At 38.5% G+C, this 24,856-nt stretch overlaps 1 protein-coding gene across 7 annotated transcripts in view; it reads right to left on the minus strand.

Annotated features, from left to right (window-relative positions):
- Positions 1-24,856, minus strand: part of LOC110564769 (adhesion G protein-coupled receptor E4-like) — a 101,502-nt gene that overhangs the window by 56,227 nt on the left and 20,419 nt on the right. For all 7 annotated transcript variants that reach the window (XM_060370926.1, XM_060370920.1, XM_060370921.1 and 4 more), the window contains 3 exons: positions 18,102-18,152; positions 17,228-17,350; positions 7,319-7,471 (listed from right to left, as the gene is read on the minus strand). In XM_060370926.1, the coding sequence (XP_060226909.1) occupies positions 7,319-7,471; positions 17,228-17,350; positions 18,102-18,152 (327 nt within the window). The remainder of the gene's footprint in view (positions 1-7,318; positions 7,472-17,227; positions 17,351-18,101; positions 18,153-24,856) is intronic.

Raw genomic sequence — 24,856 nt, forward strand, 5'->3', positions numbered from 1 at the left:
CAGATACACCCAAGAGGAGCAGACGGCTGGAAATAATCAAACTAAGGGCTGAAATCAATCAACTAGAAACAAATAAAACTATCCAAAGAATCAATGAAACAAAAAGCTGGTTCTTTGAGAAAATCAACAAGATAGACAAACCCTTAGCCAAACTAACTAAAAAGCAGAGAGAAACTATCCAGATCAGCAAAATCAGAAATGAAAATGGGGACATAACCACAGACATTGAGGAAATCCAAACAATTATTAGGTCATACTACAAAAGCCTATATGCTACAAAATTTGAGAATCTGAATGAAATGGATAATTTTCTTGAAAGATTCCATCTACCAAAACTAAGTCAAGATCAGGTAGAAAGACTGAATAGCCCTATATCTCCCAAGGAAATCGAAGCAGTCATTAACAGTGTCCCCTCCAAAAAAAGCCCTGGACCAGATGGCTTCAGCACAGAATTCTACAAGACCTTCAAAGAAGTGCTAACTCCAATTCTCCTCAAGCTATTCCACAAAATAGAAACAGAAGGAACACTACCAAACTCATTCTATGAAGCCACAGTCACCTTAATACCTAAACCACACAAAGACCCAACAAAAAAAGAGAACTTTAGGCCTATCTCTCTTATGAACATTGACGCAAAAATACTCAATAAAATACTTGCAAACCGAATCCAAGAACACATCAAAGATATCATCCACCATGACCAAGTAGGCTTCATCCAAGGCATGCAAGGGTGGTTCAACATACGGAAATCCATCAATGTAATCCACTACATAAACAAACTGAAGGAGAAAAACCACATGATCATCTCCTTAGACGCCGAAAAAGCATTTGACAAACTCCAACACCCATTCATGTTTAAAGTCTTGGAGAGATCAGGGATACAAGGCACATACCTAAACATAGTAAAGGCAATATATAGCAAGCCTATAGCTAACATCAAACTCAATGGAGAGAAACTTAAATCAATCCCACTGAAATCAGGGACAAGACAAGGCTGTCCATTGTCCCATATCTCTTCAACATAGTACTTGAAGTCCTAGCCAGAGCAATAAGACAACTAAAGGAGATCAAGGGGATACAAATCGGAAAGGAAGAGGTCAAAGTGTCACTATTTGCAGATGATATGATAGTATACATGAGCGACCCCAAAAATTCAACCAGAGAACTCCTTCAGCTGATAAACACCTTCAGCAAAGTGGCAGGATACAAAATCAACTCAAAAAAATCAGAAGCCCTCCTATATACCAAAGACAAAAAGGCTGAGAAAGAAATTAGGGAAACAACACCTTTCACAATAGCCATTAATAACATAAAGTACCTTGGTGTGACCCTAACCAAGCAAGTGAAAGACCTGTTTGAGAAAAACTTCAAGTCTCTGAAGAAAGAAATCGAAGAAGATATCAGAAGATGGAAAGATCTCCCGTGCTCATGGATTGGTAGGATTAACATTGTGAAAATGGCCATACTGCCAAAAGCAATCTACAGATTCAATGCAATCCCCATCAAAATACCAACTCAATTCTTTACAGACCTTGAAAAAAAGATTATCAGCTTCATATGGAGAAACAAAAAACCCAGAATCTCCAAAACAATCCTGTACAACAACAGATCATCTGGAGGTATCTCCATTCCTGATCTCAAGCTGTACTACAGGGCAACAGTAATAAAAACTGCATGGTACTGGCATAGAAACAGAAAGGAGGATCAATGGAACCGCATAGAAGACCCAGAAATAAATCCACACACCTATGAATACTCGATATTCGACAAAGAAGCCAATTCCATTCAATGGAAAAAAGACAGCATCTTCAACAAATGGTGCTGGACCAACTGGATGTCTACATGCAGAAAAATGAAAATAGATCCATATTTATCACCCTGCACAAAACTAAAGTCAAAGTGGATCAAGGACCTCAACATAAAACCAGATACCCTAAATCAATTGGAAAAAAAAGTGGGGAACAGCCTAGAACTCATTGGCACAGGAGACAACTTCCTGAACAGAACACCAACAGCACAGGCTCTAAGAGCAACAATCAATAAATGGGACCTCATGAAACTGAAAAGTTTCTGTAAAGCAAAGGATACCGTCATCAAAACAAAACGACTGCCTACAGATTGGGAAAGAATCTTCACCAACCCTTTATCTGACAGAGGACTAATATCCAGTATATACAAAGAACTAAAGAAGCTGAAAAGCAGCAAACCAAGTAATCCAATTAAAAAATGGGGAACAGAGCTAAACAGAGAATTCTCGACAGAGGAATATCGAATGGCAGAAAAACACTTAAAGAAATGCTCATCCTCATTAGCCATCAGGGAAATGCAAATCAAAACGACCCTGAGATATCACCTTACACCCATCAGAATGGCCAAGATGAAAAACTCAAGCGATAACACATGCTGGAGAGGTTGTGGAGAAAGCGGAACCCTGCTCCACTGCTGGTGGGAATGCAAACTGGTACAACCACTCTGGAAAGCTATCTGGCGCTTTCTAAGACAAATAGGAATAGTGCTTCCTCCAGTCCCAGCTATACCACTGCTAGGTATATACCCAAAGTTTGTTCAAGTACACAAAAAGGACACTTGCTCAACCATGTTTTTAGCAGCTCTATTTGTAATAGCCAGAACCTGGAAACAACCCAGATGTCCATCAATGGTGGAATGGGTACAGAAATTGTGGTATTTTTATACAATGGAATACTACTCAGCAATCAAAAAGGAGGAAATCATGAAATTTGCAGGCAAATGGTGGGATTGAGAAAAGATCATTCTGAGTGAAATATCCCAGAAGGAGAAAGACAAACATGGGATATACTCACTTATATAGACCTATAAGATATGATAAACATAATGAAATCTATACACCTAAAAAAGATAATCAATTGAGCGGACATGGGGTAAGATGATCAATCCTCATTTAGAAAGACAGGGGGGATGTGCATTGAACGTATGACAGGAGTCTACTGAGTGCATCTGAAAGACTCTAACTAGCAGTGTTTTCAAAGCAAAGACTCATGACCAAACCTTTGGCAGAGTACAGGGAATCATAAGAAAGAAGGGGAGTTAGTCTGATGGGGAAAGGATAGGAGCTCCACAAGGACCAAATATATCTGGGCACAGGGTCTTTTCTGAGACTGACATTCAACCAAGGACCATGTATGGATATAACCTAGAACCTCCACTCAGATGTAGCCTGTGGTAGCTCAGTAACCAATTGGTTTCCCAAAGTGAGGGGAACAGGGACTATTTCTAACAGGAACTCAATGACTGGCTCTTTGGTCTCCCCACCCCCGAAGGGAGGAGCAGTCCTGTTAGGCCACAGAGGAGGGCTTTGCAGCCAGTCCTGAAGATACCTGATAAAACAGGATCAGATGAATGGGGAGGAGGTCCCCCCTATCAGTGGACTTGGAAAGGGGCACGGTGGAGATGAGGGAGGGAGGGAGGGAGGAAGGGAGGGAGGGAGGGAGGGAGGGAGGGAGGGAGGGAGGGAGGGAGGGACTGGGAGGGAATGAGGGATCGGGACACGGCTGGGATACAGAGTTAATAAAATGTAACTGATAAAAATAAAATAAAAGAAAAAAAAAGAAAAAAAAATAAGAAATCCAACTGCTGTGCTAGGAAGCTTTTAGATGCCTTAAAAGTCTTAGCAGATGTTCATGGAAGGAAAAAATAAGCTTGATTTGGAGTGGGGTTCTTCCCCCCCCCCTTTGTATCATAAAATTCATAAGATGTGTACAAAATGTTTAGCCATCCTGGGGCCATTTGACATGTCAGGTGTAGCCAGTGGACAGTAAAGAACCATGGTTCTGTTTTAGTCTGTTGAACTAAGAAACCATTGGCAGCACTAGGCAGAGCTGGTTGAATAGAGCTTAGCACCACAAGGCAGATGAGTGGAGATGTACAGCAATGCAGCAGATGATTGAGGAGGATGAGAACACATAAAATATGTCTGTGTGAAGCAGAGAGCAACAGTGGTAAAGTCTCCTTCTATGTTGCTGCACAGATATTGCCATTTTGATGAAAAAACTTTCAGAATAGATAAGATGACTGTGTTTTGATAGGCCTTGCTAACGGTTCCTTTTTAGTGACCAACTAGAAGTTAGATAGAATGAATGGTGGTGGGTGTCAGATGTCCTATGTACCCTCATTTTAAAAGTTCACTGTGCAATACTAAAACTTGAGAGTCTTGTAAGTTTGTAAAACAGCTGAAAGAACAAAGAGCAGTATTGTGATAGAATATGTCTCATCAGAGAACATAAAACTAAGTAAAAATTCTTGTGCCAGAGGTGACCTGACTCCATATAAATTGTGGGCTACCCCCAAGTCCCACAAATCCTAAAGACTATCACCCATACTGTGGGTTAGATGGCAGAACTTGATCATAAAATCATATTGCTAATGACAACATCTTTGGCTGAGGGACATGGAGAAATTAAGATGAGGCAGACTAGAAGAATACTTTCCCTTGTAGATTAATTTTCAAAGTGATCAAAAGTATAATGTAGCCTTTGCAAGTGCACTTTTCACCTATAATTTTGATTGACTATAAATGTTACAGGCTATGCTACTAAATTCAGGTAAGGTATACTCACTGTTGCAATCATGGCTGTTATGGCTATAATTCACTGCTCTCTAACTGGAATTAAGGTCCTTTCACAAGATGAAACTCATATTTTGTTTTGTCACCCAGGGACAGATGTCAAAGTCCCCATGGAGACCATTGCTTTGTACTGTTAAATGAATGTATAAGTTTGCCAAATTGTCTCCTAAATGTTAGTCATTGAGGAAAACTTCTTTATTGCAGGTGGAAGTATAGTGCAGAGACTCATAACTGAGTTATCTCCACAAAGCAGTTCTTCCTCTTACACAGTCATCTGATGTTCTAACATGGAGGAAGGAAGATAATCATTATCAATATCATCCTACCATAGGCTTAGGAACATTGAAGAAGAGTTGGCAGAACTATGGTGAGAGCCAAAGGAAAGGAGAATGAAGGGTTTATGCCAATTTCCTTAGATTTGGAATGTTCGATTCTGGAGGAGAGCTTGCTAAGACTCGGGAGTAAGCAACGCCAGTATCAACACCATTCATACTGGACTGGGAATTTTAGTACTATGACTGCCTTTGTGTGATTCCTGCTCCTGAGAATAACTTCAGTAAACTTATTCATTCACTATGCTAAATAGGTAACGTAATTTCTCTCATTGACTACTGGTGTCTTATCTCAGGCAAATAGATATATGCTCATTTCCAAAGAAAAACTCACACCACAGAGAATCTGCCAGTTCAGCAATTAAGTCAAATGTACCCATGGAGTAGCTGCTCACAACTAAACAGTGTATAAAGACACTTGAATGTAAGCTAGTGAAAACCCAAGCATACTAATTTGCAGTATTTCCAGTCTGGAAGGAAAGTCTTTTTTCTTCTTTTTTTATTATTATTAATATTATTATTAGTTACATTTTATCAACTCTGTATCCCAGCTGTATCCTGTTCCCTTATTCCCTCCCAACCCCACCCTCCCTCCCTCATCTCCTCCCTGCCCCTTTCCAAGTCCACGGATTGGGGAGGACCTCCTCCCCTTTCGTCTGGCCCTCTTTTATCAGGTATCTTCAAGACTGGCTGCAAAGTCCTTCTCTGTGGCCTAGCAGGACTGCTTCTCCCTTGGGGGGTGGGGAGGTCAAAGAGCCTGCTATTGAGTTCCTGTCAGAAATAGTCCCTGTTCCCCTTACTATGGAAAACCCATTGATTACTGAGCTACCATGAGTTTTGTCCGAGCAAAGGTTCTAGGTTATATCCATACATGGTCCTTGGTTGGAGAAACAATTTCAGAAAAAAAACCCGTACCCAGATATATTTGGTCCTTGTGGAGCTCCTATCCTTTCCACGTCATACTAACTCCCCTTCTGCTGAATTTCAACACTGGGTTGTGGAGTAAAGTCATTAACTCCAGGGCAAACAGGGTTAGTTATCAATACCATGCCTAAAAAAGGACATTAAAAACAAATCAATCATCAAACCATCGTCAGCAGCTATGTGAGTGAGCATATTAACAGATCCTGCCTCAGTTCAGGATCCAAAAGAAACTGTACTTCTGAGAATCATCTTAATTGAGTGAAAAAGACTTGGGTGCAGCTACCTCTGCTAACCCAAGACTAGACCTCTAATCATAAAGCTGTGCAAAAGTAGGTTTATTTATTGTTTTATTCTGTAAATTCTGGGATAACTTGTTATTTAGAAATGTGTAGGCAGCAGAGTAAACTCTGTTGTTATTCCTATTTGATAGATGACTCTTACCAAAGAATATGCCAGCAGTAAGAAGAGGGATTAGACATAAAATCCTCACCCTAAAGAAGAATCTCAATGAAGTTGTTACCTGCTAGGAAAGGGAAGCTGAGTTTTCTTCATCTGAGTGTCAATGAATGTATCAACTATGCTCTAGTGCAGGACCCATGTCTAGGGCCACTACAAAACAGACTACATAAGTGTGTGTGTGTGTGTGTGTGTGTGTGTGTGTGTGTGTGTGTGTGTGTATTTTTTGTTTCATTTTATGTTGTGGTAGTTTTTATCTTGTTGGGTTTTGTTCTGTTTTGCTGCTGTTTTTTGAGATAGAGACAGAGACAGAGAGAGAAGGAGGAAAGAAGAGATACAGAGACAGGACAGAGACAGATACAGAGAGACAGAGAGACCTGAAACTCAGTGGGAACAAATGAGGAGAGGACCTGGAAGGTGTGGGAGAAAGGAAAACAAAATTTATTGTAGGAAACAAACTTAAATATTTTTTAATTGTACACTAAAATCAATTTGTAAATGGAAGCACAACCTCTTCATGAAACATCATTTAAAGTATGATATTCTACATGGCCTGGGCAATAAAATGTATTCTGAGTCTTGAGAAGTTGATTTGTCATTGCTGTAGAAAGAAGTCACACATATAGGAAGGCTTAAGAATATTAGCATGAACGCATGGTGTTTACTGTGACTACAGATTGGCATGTGAACTAAATTTTGTATTAGTGCAAGATGGAGAAGCTATGAAGTTTGGAAGAAAATCACATCTGTCCTTTTGGAGATCAAAGGAAAAGACCTGCATTGGAGACAAATTTGGAAGATGTCTATTTGGAAACAGATATTTGATCCCATGAGTTAGATGTCATTTCTTTAAAAATATAGCAAAGGGATGAGAAATAAAGAAAAGAATAAGTTTACTATTCTAGCCAACAGTGGCATAGCTGTTGTAAGCTCTACATTATATATATATATATATATATATATTTAATATATGCTTTACATATAAATACATGAATAAACTTACCATAACAATCAGGATGATCAATATCAATAATTCCAGCTATCCAGTTGAACCAAGGATATCTTACTATACAGCTGCATATGTAAGTCCCGATCTTATTTTTACAGTATGATACATCCTTACACACCAGTGGCTCCAATAAACATTCATCAATATCTGCAAATCAAGAGATATTGCTTGTTTTTATTTTCATAAGGCTGTACCTCTTTGTCTTACTGTAGTGTCTCTTTTGCTGGACTTCATTTCTAGTCTTTGTTAAGCTAAATTCTTTGTTAGTCTAAACCAATATAATAAACATGACCTTTACTTAATTTATAAACATGATGCACTTCTCCCTCAATAACCATTTTTTATTATGTCTCCAAACATATTATAAAAAAATTTAAGGGAGGAATTGCTTATTTTGACTTGTTGTATATGGGTGCAAAACAGTCCTTGATAACAGAAACACTTTTCCACTGGCATGTGATGCAGTTGGTCACACTGCATATGCAAGCAGGCTGCAGAGAGAATTGAAAGCTGGTACTTAGCTGTTTTATTACTTTTTTGCCTTTCTATTCAGTCTGTAATTCCACTCTGTGAAATTCTATCATTCACATTCTGTGCATATCTTTCTTCTTCAGTTAAGGAAGACTGGAAAGATCCTCATAGACATGCTCACAGGTGTTATTCTGAATGTAGTCAAGTTGTTAGTGAAGATTAAATTATCACAAATATCAATAAAAAGCTTACCCATGTTTATAGAAATACACCCCCAAGCAATGATATAAAAAAGGATCATAAGGTGGGAAACAGCCTTCTAGACATTGAAATACCCCATATGATATGCAAAATATTGATGATATATTAGTGGGTGAAGGAAGAAAAACAATTTGAATAATGAACTAGACTAAACGCTGAGAAATGGATTCTAGGGCATACTAGGGCAAATGAAGTTTAAAGTGCTGGTAGCAGTAATTTGTCTAATACTATATCAAATCTCCAAAATAAGGGTTGAATATCTTCTTATTACTGATGCATGTAGTTTGTGAAATTGACATTAAACATACGCTCAGCAACAAGTGAATGATTTTTGTTTAAATAGTAAATAGTCTCCATAGGTTGAGATATTTAATATTTTTTGTTTTTTTAGTACCACTTTATTATTATTATTATTAATTACACTTTATTCATTTTGTATCCCCCCATAAGCCCCTCCTTCCTCCCCTCTCGATCCCATCCTTCCTCCCCTTTCTGCATGCATGCCCCTCCCAGAGTCCACTGATAGGGGAGGTCTTCCTCTCCTTCTTTCTGATCTTAGACTATCAGTTCTCATCAGAAGTGGCTGCATTGTCATCTTCTGTGGCCTGGTAAGGCTGCTCCCCCCCAGAGGGAGGTGATCAAAGAGCAGGCCAATCAGATTATGTCAGAGGCAGTCCCTCTTCACATTACTATGTAACCCACTTGGACACTGAACTGCCATGGGCTACATCTGTGCAGGGGTTCTAGGATGTCTCCATGAATAGTCTTTGGTTGGAGTGTGAGTCTCTAGGAAGTTCCCTGTGTTCAAATTTTCTTGTTCTGTTGCTCTCCTTGTGGAGTTCCTGTCCTCTCCAGCTCTTGCTATTTCTCACTTCTTACATAGAATCCCATTCACTCTGCCTGACATTTGGCCATCAGGCTCAGCATCTGCTTTGATAGTCTGTAGGGCAGAGGCTTTCAGAGGTCCTCTGTGGCAGGTTCCTACGTTGTTTCCTGTTTTCTTCTTCTTCTGATGTCCATCCTCTTTGCCTTTCAGGATGGTGATTGAGCATTTTAGTTAGGGTCCTCTCTTTTGCTTAGCTTGTTTAGATGTACCGATTATATTAATATTTGATCTCTGTTGGTGGTTCTATTTGAGAAGGTTATCAGAGGAAGAATATCCCTGGGATTCTTCAAGGGTTTTTACCTTTTCCCACATCCTCCTTAATACTTCTGATTCCTGTGTGTAGTGGAGATGTGATATATCATCTCTGACTGTCTCATGCTATGGCTTTCTACCATTACGGACTTTTTCCCTGGTACCATTAGAAAAAAAAAAAAAAACCCTCTCTTCTATAAATTGCTTTTGGTTGTATCATTTATAACAGCAAGGGAAGTGTCACTTATACAGAAGTTGAGAGACTAAATAAATATCCTAATGTTTAAGCTCAATGACCATTCTTGCAGATGACCCAGGTACAACTCCCAGAATCCACCTGGCAGTTGACAACCATATGTAACTCTAGTTACAGTAGATCTGGTGCTTCCTTCTGAATTTCATGGGCACTTCATGAATATGGTCTCCAGACATACACAAATACTGGCAAATACCCATATACATAACATAAAATAGAAAAGGAAGTTGATACTAGAAAGTGGAGTTATGGGCTGGCGAGATGGCTCAGTGGTTAAGAACACTGTCTGCTCTTCCAAAGGTCATGAGTTCAATTCCCAGCAACCACATGGTGGCTCACAACCATCTATAATGTGAACTGATTCCCTCTTCTGGCAGGTGTAAATGCAGATAGAACACTCATATAAATAAAATAAATAAATCTTTAAAAAAAAAAAGAAAGTGGAGTTATTTTTATAATTGATCCAACTGTGCTGTCTTTTTGAGGAATGCAAAAGACTTCGTATGTTCTAGCAACCTTGCAGAGATTTATTAGCTGTTATTGCTAGACCACAAAATACAATATTGTAGAGAGTTATGGTGATATTAGAGGCCTGGGGAGATCTCAGAAGGTAATAAATTCTCTATTAACCTTTGAGTTAAAGACCACTGTATTATACTTTGGCAAAGAATCTGTCTATTTCTGCCCTCATCCTAAAAATTGACAGTTTAACATAAAAAATGTTGATTAATTTACTATCAGAGGACATTTTAAAGCATCAGAGTTCTGAGTCCATGCCTGGTTATTACTGATTATCTTTATCAGAAAGTAGGAGAAAAAGAAAATTAAAGTGTGTACTGTAGAAAGAAAAGATCTGTAGAAATGTATACCAAAAAGGAGACTCTAATTATTGGAGATCAGAACCATATAGGTTAGACCTCTTGGTCTGCACTGGAACATTTGGATGGGAGCCCTGAGGACAAGACTACAACCTGCTAAGGATATGTAAAAAGAGAAGACCCAAGAAGCTTCTTCTCCTAGAATGCATACCAACTATATTGCAAATGTGATCCAAGGAGGAGGGGTTTCCTCTTAAACTGGCAGCTGATCTTGGCATTGCTCCAACTAAGATATCAGCTTTGCAGGCATTCATGAATACTTTTGCTATTATTTCAGAGAGCCTCTGAGGGCAAGCAAAGTGTTGGAAGGGTTGAGTCCATTAGAGAACACCATGAGAGCCTACTATGTGAATTGTAAAAGCAAAACCTGCATTTAGTGGATATCTAAAGATTTGAGTTGCCAGGCTATGAGATATGTGCCAAAAAGAGGTGCACACAGGAAGTGGAATGAGAAAGAGACAGCGTTTCAGACAAGCAAGCTTGGGGGAGCAGAGCCATCTAAGTCTTTAGTAACTTAATAACTAAAGGCTCATATGTCAGATATAGAACTACAGCATTTGAGGGTCACCCTGTTGTGTTTCATTTGCTTTAGTGCAATGTTTCTTCATTATGCCCCCATTTCTTCTCTTTGGAAAGGCAATATATACATACGCTGTGCCATACTATATATAAGGCATACCATTTGTGTTTTGATTTTACAAGGTTACAGCTAAGAAAGCTCTGAGTCTCAGAGGAGAATTTAAACTTTGAATTTTGGAACACTGTTGAGACATATATTTAAAGTTGGAGATATATTTGAAGTTGGTCTAAAAACACAGTTTGGGTACCGTGAACATATGTACCCAAAGTGTCAAATGTTTAAGTTCAAATGAAATTATGTTTCTCTCCCCCTCCCATAGGCTAAGGATTTTGAAATATTGGTCACAGTTTGTAACACTGACACTATAAGTTATGGAAACTTTAAAATGTGCACCTTTACTGAAACAAGTACTCTACTGAGGTCTTTGAGGGTTGATAGTATAATTCCATTTTTGTTCATTTGTTGTTTCCTTTGTGTAAGTAAGATATGAATTCTCAGGTTCTGGATACTGTTAGGTCCAAAGGAAACTCCAACTCCCCAAACTTCAAAAGCAATCCAATGTGCTCATCCTAGAATTTAGAATGATTTCTGACAGTTAGATAAAACCCAACATTTCTCAGGACCTTGTGAAACTGATTCCCATTTACTGAAATGAGTCATTTTCTTTGACTCTGGCAGAATAAACATATGGCTGGTTATTTGTGGTACCTATTAACATATTAAACTCATGCTTATCTCTAGGCTTACTCAGTAGCACATATATGTTACAAATTTCAAAGTTTATGCTAGCATCCTTACCTTTCTCACATCCTTAAAGTCAATACAACTCATGGGCTACCTCTCCAGCTACTCATTCTCCTTATAACCCTGTTATTCTCTATCCATCTTTCTCTCTCCTTGTCTCCCTCTCTCCCTCTCTTCTCTCTCTCTCTCTCTCTCTCTCTCTCTCTCTCTCTCTCTCTCTCTCTCTCTTTTGGGAGCTATGCAAGAGGAACAACAACACAGCTTTAGAACACACGTAATGCGGCCCAGCAATTAGCACAACCACAGTGGCTACACTTTGGAAAGGTAGAGCCCTGAGGAGTCTACCTGTGGTGAGTCCTGTGTGTGTGTGTCCTGTGGATTTCATCCTGTTGTAGAGTTTTCCTCTGCTTGTTGCTTTCATGTTTACCATACCCCTTCCAATCTGTCAGTTGTATGAAAATTCTGAGGAGGATTTTAACCCTCACTGGGCAGTATCACTGACACATGCAATAACAATGCTTGGCCTTTCTCAGGTTTTGCAGATAAGCGATTCACCTGCCACCCTTAGAAAGAATTTAGAGATGTAGATTGTTAGCAATGACCACTGCTGTTAGGTAATATATATATATATATATATATAGTGGTTCTGATGCAGAAAAACATAGGAAACAATTTGAATTTCAGAAAGGCACACTCTTAATAATTGAGCTAGGTATTTTGGGGGGTCAGGGAGCAAGAACAACAGCAGCCTAACTGGAACTAGCTGACTTGCCTCTCTCTTGATAAAGGTGGGCTGGTTGTCAAGGTGATGATTGATTTGTTGTACCTATTTTTACCCTCAGTTTTCTGAGATGGTTTAATAAAACTGTTAATGAATAAATGTGCACCTTGAAGATTTAAAATAGAAATGACTGATTTTTTATATATAAAAGTTTAGATTTGTGATTCTTTTGAGATTTTTAGAAGATTGTTTTTTAATATAAATAATAAGATAATCGATCTTTTCTTTTTTTAAATATGAATGTTTTTTTTGAATTTTATTTTTTTTCTTATCAGTTACATTTTATTAACTCTGTATCCCAGCCGTGTCCCCATCACTCATTCCTTCCCAGTCCCTCCCTCCCTCCCTCATCTCCACCGTGCCCCTTTCCAAGTCCACTGATAAGGGGGGACCTCCTCCCCATTCATCTGATCCTGTTTTATCAGGTATCTTCAGGACTGGCTGCAAAGCCCTCCTCTGTGGCCTAACAGGACTGCTCCTCCCTTGGGGGGTGGGGAGGCCAAAGAGCCAGTCATTGAGTTCCTGTTAGAAATAGTCCTTGTTCCCCTCACTTTGGGAAACCAATTGCTTACTGAGCTACCACAGGCTACATCTGAGTGGAGGTTCTAGGTTATATCCACACATGGTCCTTGGTTGAATGTCAGTCTCAGAAAAGACCCTGTGCCCAGATATATTTGGTCCTTGTGGAGCTCCTCTCCTTTCCCCATCAGACTAACTCCCCTTCTTTCTTATGATTCCCTGTACTCTGTCAAAGGTTTGGTCATGACTCTTTGCTTTGAAAACACTGCTAGTTAGAGTCTTTCAGATGCGCTCAGTAGACTCCTGTCATATGTTCAATGCACATCCCATCTGTCTTTCTAAACAAGGATTGATCATCTTACCCCATGTCCGCTAAATTGATTATCTTTTTTAGGTGTATAGATTTCATTATGTTTATCATATCTTATAGGTCTATATAAGTGAGTATATCCCGTGTTTGTCTTTCTCCTTCTGGGATATTTCACTCAGAATGATCTTTTCTAGATCCCACCATTTGCCTGCAAATTTCATGATTTCCTCCTTTTTGATTGCTGAGTAGTATTCCATTGTGTAAAAATACCACAATTTCTGTACCCATTCCTCCATTGATGGACATCTGGGTTGTTTCCAGGTTCTGGCTATTACAAATAAAGCTGCTATAAACATGGTTGAGCAAGTATCCCTTTTGTGTACTTGAGCAAACTTTGGGTATATACCTAGCAGTGGTATAGCTGGGTCTTGAGGAAGCACTATTCCTAATTGTCTTAGAAAGTGCCAGATAGCTTTCCAGAGTGGTTGTACCAGTTTACATTCCCACCAGCAGTGGAGCAGGGTTCCCCTTTCTCCACAACCTCTCCAGCATGTGTGTTGTCACTTGAGTTTTTCATCTTGGCCATTCTGATGGGTGTAAGGTGGTATCTCAGGGTCGTTTTGATTTGCATTTCCCTGATGGCTAATGAGGCTGAGCATTTCTTTAAGTGTTTCTCTGCCATTCAGTATTCCTCTGTCGAGAATTCTTTGTTTAGCTCTGTTCCCCATTTTTTAATTGGATTACTTGGTTTGCTGCTTTTCAGCTTCTTTAGTTCTTTGTATATACTGGATATTAGTCCTCTGTCAGATAAAGGGTTAGTGAAGATTTTTTCCCAATCTGTAGGCAGTCATTTTGTTTTGATGACGGTGTCCTTTGCTTTGCAGAAGCTTTTCAGTTTCATGAGGTCCCATTTATTGATTGTTGCTCTTAGAGCCTGTGCTGTTGGTGTTGATTTTTTCTTTGTAACTGCAAATGGCAGCCTTCCAGTAAAAAACTGGTGGAGAAAATTGCCTTGCTTACTCTTTGTTAATCTATAACAAGTTGTTTAGTTATAAATGTATGTGGGTTCTTGGGAATAACTTGCTTTTCTCCTACACTATGTAAAACATTTGATCATGTGTAGTAATTGGGGATCATGTTTTTTTTTTCTGCATATACTCCTTAAAATCATTCAAAGAAAACTAAAATGTAACAACACTGTGATTTTTGTACTGCTTGAAAGATTTTTTTTTCTGGACTATATAAGCTGTGGGAGGAAAAATGAAGTTTTTTGAGTTCACTCCATTCACCAAATGTGTATCTGTATATATGTAAAGCTGTGCAAGTTTGATCACTGGAGCTGTGCTCCATCCACCAAATACATGTGTATGTATGAAAGGTAGTTGAAGCTTTGCTCCATCTACTCACTGTGTAAATGTGTGTCTATGTATGTATGTATGTATGTGTGTGTGTGTGTGTGTTTATGTGCGTATAAGCATGCATGAAGTTGTTGCTTGTTTGTTGGAGCTTGTCTTGCTTCATCAGTCACGTGTGTATGTGTGTGGGTGTATGATTTCTTTCTTCTTTTTTCCTTTTTCTTCTTCACTAGCTACAACCAATTCCAGCCTCCAGTCAAATAACTCAGTGTCCTGCCTCAGTTCATTCATGTCAAAGCTGGTTTTCAACTTTCTCTCTTTCTCTTTCTCATCTCTGCTCCTACTTCTCTCACTATATTTTATCCATTCTCTGTCCTGTGCTATTCTCCCCTCTCTTGCCATACCTTGTCTCCTGGACATGTTCAGTCTACTTTCTTTCTTGGCAGTATATGCTTCCAGATATTTCTGGCTGTTCTCTATCTTGCATCTATAATTCACCAAACCATGAAGCTGTCATGTTGTCAGTTTAAACAGACACACAATACCATGCCTATAATCATCATTGTGGACTTTTCTACTGGAACCATAATCCATAACAAGCATTTTTCTTCTATAAGTTACCTTTCAGTATGGTGTTTATAACATTAACAAAATGTACATAGTACAAGAATAAACAAGATAAATGAGTTCACTAATAAAAATAGTTAAGACTCAATTTATAGGAAAATATTACCTAAAGCTTGCCTCACACAACACTCATACTATCTAAAAAGATAGATGGGAGAAGAGAGAGAGAGACATGAATATTTACCGGTCAAAGTATCCATTTGACTGAAAACAGGAATTCTCCTTCTACCTGGGAGACATTTAACAATATAGGGCAGAGGCCAAGAAAACTCTAAGTATCTCACAGAGAGGTGTTATATAAATGACTTACCAAAAATCAGAACAAAAACTCTGAACCTGACTTTTCTATGCTTACCAGTTCACTTCTATTTTTAGGAATACTTTTTTTCTTAATAAAGTAAATCTCTTTCTCACACTGCCTATATGTCCCTGGTCCAATTCATTGTTCCATGACACAAAACTTGGAAATCTTGTCAGGTTCTCTTGGGTTCCTGATGTCTACTTATTATAACATGAACAGTTCCTCTGAATAACCATTTTTCCTGCTAGCAGACCAGAGTTGAATTTTAAGAGAGGGGACTATATAATGATTAGTTTCAATTGCTAAATTGATGTAATATAGAATTGCGTTTGTGATTATACATTATCAACATGACAGAAGGTAGAATGGCCTGGGAAGAGAGTCTCAATGAGAAATATTCTGGATTCAGTTGGCTTGTGGTCATGCCTGTGAGAAATTCATTTTATTGAGTTAACTGGTATGGGAAGATCTTCCAGCATGAATGTGAACAGAGCCATTTCTTGAGCTAGGTACAAGACTGAGTGAAAAAAAAAGACAGCTGCTTCATTTCTTACATGCATTCATTCATTCTGTCTCTGTTCATGACTGAGGCTATGAGTAGATGCTTAAATTTTCTCCTACATTTATTTTTCTACATTGATGGACTGTAACCTAATATTGTAAACTAAGACAGACCTTTGTTCCCCTAAGATGCTTGGTTCACAGTCACAACAAAAAGGAAGCTAATAAAGAGATCTACAGACCAAAGATTCCTTGACACAAAGAGCCATATGGCCACCGACTGTCCAAAGAATATAACATATTACACTCAGTTAATGCCTGTACATTGTCAAAGATTCTTCTAAAGATCTCTGAGATCTTATATCCTACAATGTTTGATTGAGGGGCATAAGAATTTTCTGAAATGATTAAACTAAAACTTTGCGATATTGAGGTTTTGTTTTGTTTTTTTTTTATCAAGTTGGCACAAGGAAGAGTCATTTTGAAAGAGGAACCACAATTTTTAAAAATGCTGCCATAAGGTTTTTTTTTCAGTGTGAAGAGACATTGTGACAAAGGCAACTTATAAAAGAAAATATTAAATTGGGAGGGAGGTATCGTGGCAAGAAGCATGACAGGAGAAAAGTTTGCATGTTGCTGAAGCAGTAGGTGAGAGATTATATCTCATCTGATCCACAGGCAGGAAGTAAAGAGTGGCACAGGCTTTCAGAATGTCAAAGCCAAATCCCAGTGACATACCACTTTGAACAAGCCCAAACTTTCTAAGTCTTCTCAAACAGTTACACCAACTGGGAACCAAGCAGTTATATATATATATATATATATATATATATATATATATATATATATATATATATATATGATGTATATATATATATATATGAGCCATAAAAAGCATTATTATTCAAATCACCATGTAGAGTAAGCCAGGAAGGGCTAGCCAGTAAGCAGCATTCCTCCATTATTTCTGCTCCAGTCTCTATCTCCAATTTCCTGCCTTGAGTCCATGTCCTGTTTTCCTCTTAATAGAATGTTACCTTGAAGTATAGGATGAAAGGAGTCCTTTTCTTTCAATAAACACACACACACACACACACACACATGCACACACAGAGAGAGATAACAGGTTGCCCATGGGTTAATCACAACAATAGCAAGCATATAAAGATAGACTTCTTTACCTTCACATTTTACATGTGGCTCAATAATTATTTTATTCCCAGAGCCTGGCCAGAATCCTTCTTTACAAACACAGTGAGTTCTATTGAAGCAGGTAGCATTTTCACTGCATTGTGGGCAGGAAGCTGTGGAGAACACAGAATACATTCATGCATTTTCTCATGTTCTTTGAGGTATCTCTTTTTATAGCCATACTATTGCTAAGTATAGTTGCTCTCAATGCCTTTCTATATCCATGTTCTTCCATAAATACCAATTTTTCAAACTGTAAAATTTTAATTGGGAGACTTTATGTTTCTATTTGTTGGAGCTTTCTCTGGCTACCCAGTATTCATTGGTCACCAGAGAGAAATTAGTATCTCTTCCCATCACACATGGCTCCTTACATCAATGACTGACAGGAATGTGCCTTTAAAAGACTCAGCTTGAAGGGATATGGAGATGTCACAGTTGTAAATGTAAGTATGCTTGTAAGTAAATTCACTGTGTAAATATGATGACTTGAGTTCAAAACATACATCACAACACCAGCAATGATACAGGTTTAGGGAAATAGAAGTCAGTATCTGCCAGTTCTCTAACTTGGAACCAGCTCCTCCTTTGTAAAACGAAGGATCATGTGTGGATTTTGTTGTCTTTATAGTTGTCTTTATAGTTGTAGTGTCTTCTTTATAGTAATATCATGAGTACTGAATAAAATAACATCTAATTGGTTAGCTAAATGATATAAACAATGATGGTGAAGATGAAGATGTTAGAATAGGACAATGGTGCTTATGACAAATACCATAAAAAGTTTCAAACTTAACAGTGAACACTTCGCTTCTTAGGAAGAATATTTTGTATCCCACTGGCATTAACAATAAATAGCCTCACCTGAAGTATTCTGCAATTCTAATGCTGACCAGACCAGCAGAACACCAAGAGCTGAAAGAGAAAGAATGAAATGATGTGATTGGGTTCATTTGGAGTTCTAACTCTGCTTCAAAGTTTTATAGGCTTTTCTGCCCTATAAATAAGACTGTTACTCATGCACGTTCATTCACTACAGTTGTCATGGTGGATTGTAGGGAACCTGAAAATAATGGAAAGTGAAACATACATCCTATTGTAGCTGTGAACTGACCAATGAACACAACTATTCCTCCAAGTCATTCACAGAGAAACCACAACTACAACCTCTGTTCTATATTCAGTGGTCCCCCTACCAGCTGAGGCCTCTAATACCACGTTGTGTATTATTTGAAATACAATTACTATATGAAGCAAAGCACAGTGCAGAGAAAATGAATGCATTGGGTGGCTTTTCATGTTGAGTATTTTTTATTATTCTCTGAAAGAAGTACACTGGTAGATTTCTGTCAACACTAAACGAATTTGACATAGCTTAGAAAAAGTAATCTTTTTTAAAGTTATTAATTACACTTTATTCACTTTGTATCCCCCCTGTAGTTCCATCCCTCCCTCCTCCCCTCCCAACCCCTCCCTTTTTCTCCCTTCTCCACGAAATCCCCTCCCCAAGTCTACTGATAGGAGAAGTCTTCTTTTCCTTCCTTCTGAGCCTAGTCTATTAGGTCTCATCAGTGGTGGCTGCATTGTCTTCCTCTGTGGCCTGGAAAGGCTGCTTCCCCCTCAGGGGGAGGTGATCAAAGAGCAGACCAATCAGTTCATGTCAAACACAGCCCCTGTTCCCATTGTTATGGAATCAACCTGGACACTGAACTGCCATGGACTGCATCTATGCAGGAGTTCTAGGTTATCTCCATGCATAGTCCTTGGTTGGAGTGTCAGTCTCAGGAAAGACCCCTGTGCTCAGATTTTTTTGGTTCTGTTGCTCTCCTTGTGGCTCCTGTCCTCTCCAGATCTTACTATTTTCCACATGTTTCATAAGATTCCCTGCACTGTACTCTGCCCAAAGGTTGGCCATAAGTCTCAGCATCTGCTTTGATAGTCTGCAGGGCAGAGCCTTTCAGAGGCCCTCTGTGGCAGGCTCCTGACTTGTTCCCTGTTTTCTCCTTCTTCTGATGTCCATCCTCTTTGCCTTTCTGGGTGGAGATTGAGCATTGTAGCAAGAGTCCTCCCTCTTGATTAGTTTCTTTAGGTATATACGGAGTTTAGTAGGTTTCTCCTATATTATATGCCGATATGAGTGAGTATATACCATGTGTGTCTTTCTACTTCTGGGATAGCTCAGTCAGGATAATCTAGAAAAGGTAATCTTTACTGAAGAATTATTCCATCAGACTTGCCTGTAGGCAAAACTGTGCGATGTTTTATTGATTAGTAATTGATGTGGGAATAGCCTAAAGCACTATGGGCAGTGCAACACCTTGACTGGTGGTCCAGAGTTGTATAAGAAAGCATGCTGGGCAACACACAGAAAAACAAACAAAAATACAAAACAAAACAACAGGCATCATTGCTCCATGGTCCCTGCTTTATATCGTGCTTCAAGTTCTTGTTTCAAATTCTTTTTATGGTGGAGTATGTAATGTAAGCCAATATAAATCTTTTCACCAAGTATACAATAACAAATATATAATAACAATTCAAGGGAATTATTTTATATTAGTCTGCTTTGGTGAACCAATGAGTTTACTTGATGTTACTTCCAGGAACTTTTGTGAGGTTTTACTTGCAGTAACATGATCAACTAAGGGGCAACTATGCCCCCAAGAATTTCATTCCCAACACAAGAATCATTATTTCTTATATATCCTTGGGAAACAGGGAACAAATATGACACATGAAACCCCCTCTCCATAAGGGAATGTAAGTGAGCCTAATGTGGTTGATGTGTTGTACAACCACCAATATGTGTTCTGATTTAAATGTTCCATTTGTCCTGCAAAGTAGACAGAGTTTCACAAGAAAATGACTATATTTAATGTAGTCCAAGTGGGTTGAGAAATTAGTATTTTGCCGTGTAACCATGTGTAATTAGAAAAATGTGTCTTCCTATAATATATTTTAAATATCTTACATTATTTTAATACATTTTTAAATTTATATTAATTATACTTTATTCACTTTGTATCCCATCTGTAGTTCCCTCCTTCCTCCTTTCCCAATCCCACCCCCCCTCTCTGCACGCTACCCCAGACAGATATGTGGACCTCAAAAACACCAAAGACTGGGTCTCCCTGTTGGGAGGAAACCCCACAGTGTGTGTGGGAGAATATCTGGCCCTACCTCACGACACCCAGCTCTGGAAAAGTTTCTGGGTTCCCACAGGCTCCAGGCTCTAGACTCCTGTTGCAGGCATGAGAGCTGTGCTCACCTGCTACTGATTACCACTTGGGTGCTGGGGCACAGAGTTCCAACCTCAGACCTACAGAAGCCTGGGTTCCCTGAGATCTGTCCCCAGATACTGCTCCATAGGGCAACCAATTATCCTTAAGTAAACTGCACAAACCAGAGGGCACCGAGGTTATATCAGCAGCTCACTAAATTTAGAACAAGAAACCCAGAAGCAGGGCAGCTTTCTCCAGGAATTCTCTGGGTGAGAGGAGAGCCCCCTTGACTAACAAAGACAACACTTATCACTCAGGTCTAAACGCCTAAGGTGAGCAGTGGCAATTCTAGAAAAATCGGCCATTCAGTGACCATACCCAAAAAGCTGAGGAAGCCTCCTCCAGGGAAAATCATCTTCCTGCCAATGGAATTCTCCCCACTCCAGGATTCCAGGAAGCAAAAGAAACTAACACCCAACACCTAAGATGGCCCAGTGGGTAGAGGCCAGCATAGAAGCTCAACCAACAAAAGACAGAGCAATATGGCATCTCCAGAACCCAGTTATCCAGGAGCAAACATTCATGGACACCCCAGCATAAATGGAATTCAAGAAAATAACCTTACATCTATGCTTATGAAGAGGATAATAGAGAAAAAATAAAGTCAAACAGATTATGGCCATCTGTAAAGAAATGGAGGTAGCTAAAGACAAACAGATTATGGCCATCTGTAAAGAAATAGAGGAAGATAAAGACAAACAGAGTATGGCCATCTGTAAAGAAATAGAGGAAGATAAAGACAAACAGAGTATGACCATCTGTAAAGAAATATGGGAAGATGCAGCCAAACAATTTGTGGCCCTTAGAGAAGAAATACTTAAATCACTGAGAGAAATAAAAGAAACAGAAGAATGTTCAAACAAAAGGCTGAAGAAATTGAAGGAAAATACAGTCAGACAGGTAATGGAAATAAACAAAACGGCTCAAGATATGAAGATAGAATTGGAAAAATTAAAGAAAACACAAACAGAGGAAATCATGGAGGGAAAGAACTTAGGGGAAAAAACAGGAACTGCAGAGATAAGCATAAACTACAAGAGATAGAAGAAAGAATCTGAGATGTGGAAGATACAATGAAATAAATCAATGTATCTATCAAAGAAAATGCTAAATCTAAAAAATTCCTGACACAGACCATCCAAGAATACAATTTCTGTATCCATTCCTCCGTTGAGGGACATCTGGGTTGTTTCCAGGTTCTGGCTAGTATGAATAAAGCTGTTTTTCATTTAAAATTATTAACATATAGAAATATTATATATACATATATATGGAAATATTATCTCTACAGTTAATATGCATCTCAATGAAAAGCTCATGGTTTTGAACAATTAAGGAAGGTAGCATCTTTAATAATAGTGTAATGCACATGTCATTTATTAAGTAGCAAACATTGTCTTCTATTTTTGCCTTAATTTTACCTGTAATGATTGCATAAAAATTGACAATTGCTGGAAATTAGATTGGTCAGTAGAGTAATTGCCAAGCACACATGAGGCCCTGGTTTCAATCTATAGTTCTGCATAAAGTAGGCACTGGGTCATATATCTGTATTATAGAACTTGGAAGATATAGGCAGAAAGATTAGAGGTTTTAGAACATTTTCACCTATACAGCATGTTTCAAAGAAGCTTGTGATTCAAGAGACCCTATTTCAAAACTGAATAAAAACCCAAGACAAATTATGTCATCATAGTTGGTACTTCCATCTGGCAACCTCTGCCTTGTCCAATGTGCTGAAAAAGTCTTAGTTTCCCTCAGTTCTCTAATGAACATGCACTATTTGGAATACTGAGATTATCAAAGCCAAGGTGAATGGGTTCTGAATAAAAGTCTCACATATAGTTACAACAGAGTTTTGTAGTGTTTAAAATCAGTATTTTGTGCTAGGCATTCATTACTACCCCCAAGATATTGAAGAAACATGGTTGGGACCAATGATCTTAGTGTGCAACCTCAATGAAATTTAATCTGAAAACTGTCTTTTTGTCTTTCCTAAGGAAAGTCTTGATCAAATAAGGGGACATTTTGCTTGCTCTATGCCTTCACAGAAATCAGCCATCACAGAGCCAGGCTCTTTGATCATGTCCACCTTAGGGGGGAGCATCCTTACTAGTCCACAGAGGAAGACAAAGAAGCCAGGCCTGATGAGACCTGATAGACTAGGATCAGAGGGAAGGGGAGGAGGACCTCCCCTATCATTGGACTGGGAGAGGGACATAGGAGAAGAATAGAGAGGGAGGGTGTGATTGGGGGGGGACAATGGAGGGGCTATGGTTGGGATACAAAGTGAATAAGCTGAAATAAATAAATAAATAAATAAATAAATACATAGATAGATAGATAGATAGATAGATAGATAGATAGATAGATAAATGGATGAAAAAAAGGAAAAAAGAAACCAGCCATCCCTATTCTGAAAATGATTCAGAAAATGTTTGTATGTCATTAAAATTCTTTGATACTTTCTACCATTCTTTATCCTTTATTAATATAACACCATCTCATTTACAAAACAATTTGATGATTCACTATCAAGAAACTGGCATTTAAATGCTACACTGAGAAAATCCAAAGACCCATGCTCAGCCATTTAACCTGCTACTACAAAATAAGGTTTTTTGTTTGTTTGTTTTTTGTTTTTTGTTTTTTTTGTGAAAATGGCACTGTATTTTTCTGGATCTTAGAAGAACATGATCACAATACCATCCTGTTTGGTATCTAATGATTAATTCTTCTTCAAAGATGACATTTGATATATATTCTCAGTTGGTGAAAGGGGCAATCAGGCTCCCTTTGGCATATTTTATAAAGGCACCAAAGCCATGTATGACTTGCCTCCCAAGTGCCTCCACTACAGTGGTCATAGAGTTTGCCTGTGAAGTGTGGAGCTAGATGTCATTGTCAAATTAGGATTGCTTCAGGAGATTTTATTTACAGTTTGGGTTGGGTAGCTCAGGGGTAGAGCATGTGAACACCAAGGGCAGTGCATGGATTTCATCTTAAGCACTTGGGATAAAACAAATAGTTTATTTACAACACAATGCATAGAAAACTATTAGTAGCTAACAAAAGACTTACAAGAGAAAGAGTTGAGCTGGAGGGATTAATTTAGCACCCATGTTATAATGAATTAAGTTAAACTATTCACTCTGGGTTTTTAGTTGGTTAGGGGGTATAGTATGGATTTTATAGTTCCTCATATTTATGAGACAGTGGTGTTTCTTTCCCTATCAGTTGGAGGACATAAAATCTAACATTAATACTAACAAACCCAAGGAGGGCTAAAGATAAGACATAGTTTGTGTATGACTAGCTCTGAAGGGGCTTGACTCACACAGAACTGAAGCTAATTATTGCCAGTGCTGAGGCAGGATCTGTTTACTAAACTCCCAGCCACACTTCATGTTCATTAACAATGAAAGACTCACAACTACTCATCAAAATCCATTGAGTATCTTTCCTCACACTCACAAATATGCTTCCAATATATATCTTAGTCTCTTTTATGTGTGAATACACAAGACTATTAAATGTCATTAGTTGAAGAGGTTTTTGATATTATAAAATCTTAATATCTCAGAATTGAGAAACTTTAAATATTCTTAACTACCATAATCTGGTTAACAGCAAACATAACACTCTTAATCTAAAAAGTTACAATGTGTCCATAATGAAAGCTGTCTCTCACTTATGATTTATCATTTAGAATTTCCAGCTTATAAAAACCTAGAGCCATTGCCAAGTTTTTCATATGTGTCTAAAATGCCTCAGCTGTTAAGAGTGCTTGCAGAAGGTCTGAGTTTGGTTCCTAGCACCCACACAGCGATTCAGAAGGCTTGGTCACTCTATTTCTATAGGATCTGACACCTTCGTCTTGCCTTCACAGATACCAGGCATGCACATAGTGCACACAAATATGTGCAGAGAAAAATGCATACACATAATATAAAAACAAATAAATCTTTTAAAGGCCACTTTAGACTGCTAAGCTCTGCAGTCTTGCCCAAACATCAGTGATACCTATCCTGCAAATTAGTGTGCACGTGGGCACCAGCATGTTCTTGGCAATCAGAATGCACAATGATATTATTCTACTTGCTTTTGCTTGTGAATTCCTAAAGGCCAGGCGCTCTTTCATATTCCCCTACATGCTTTTATTAAAAGTATATTAGACATATAATATAGGATAAACGTACTAAAATCTGTACACCTAGTGAAGCTAAGCAAGAAGGAGGACCCTGGGTTAGATGATCAATCCTCACTCAAAAAGTAAAAGAGGATAGACACCCAAAGAAGGAGAAAACAGGGAAAAGGAGCCTACCACAGAGGGCCTCT

This window comes from Meriones unguiculatus, chromosome 17 (genome assembly GCF_030254825.1).
Source record: "Meriones unguiculatus strain TT.TT164.6M chromosome 17, Bangor_MerUng_6.1, whole genome shotgun sequence".
NCBI classification, from domain to species: domain Eukaryota; kingdom Metazoa; phylum Chordata; class Mammalia; order Rodentia; family Muridae; genus Meriones; species Meriones unguiculatus.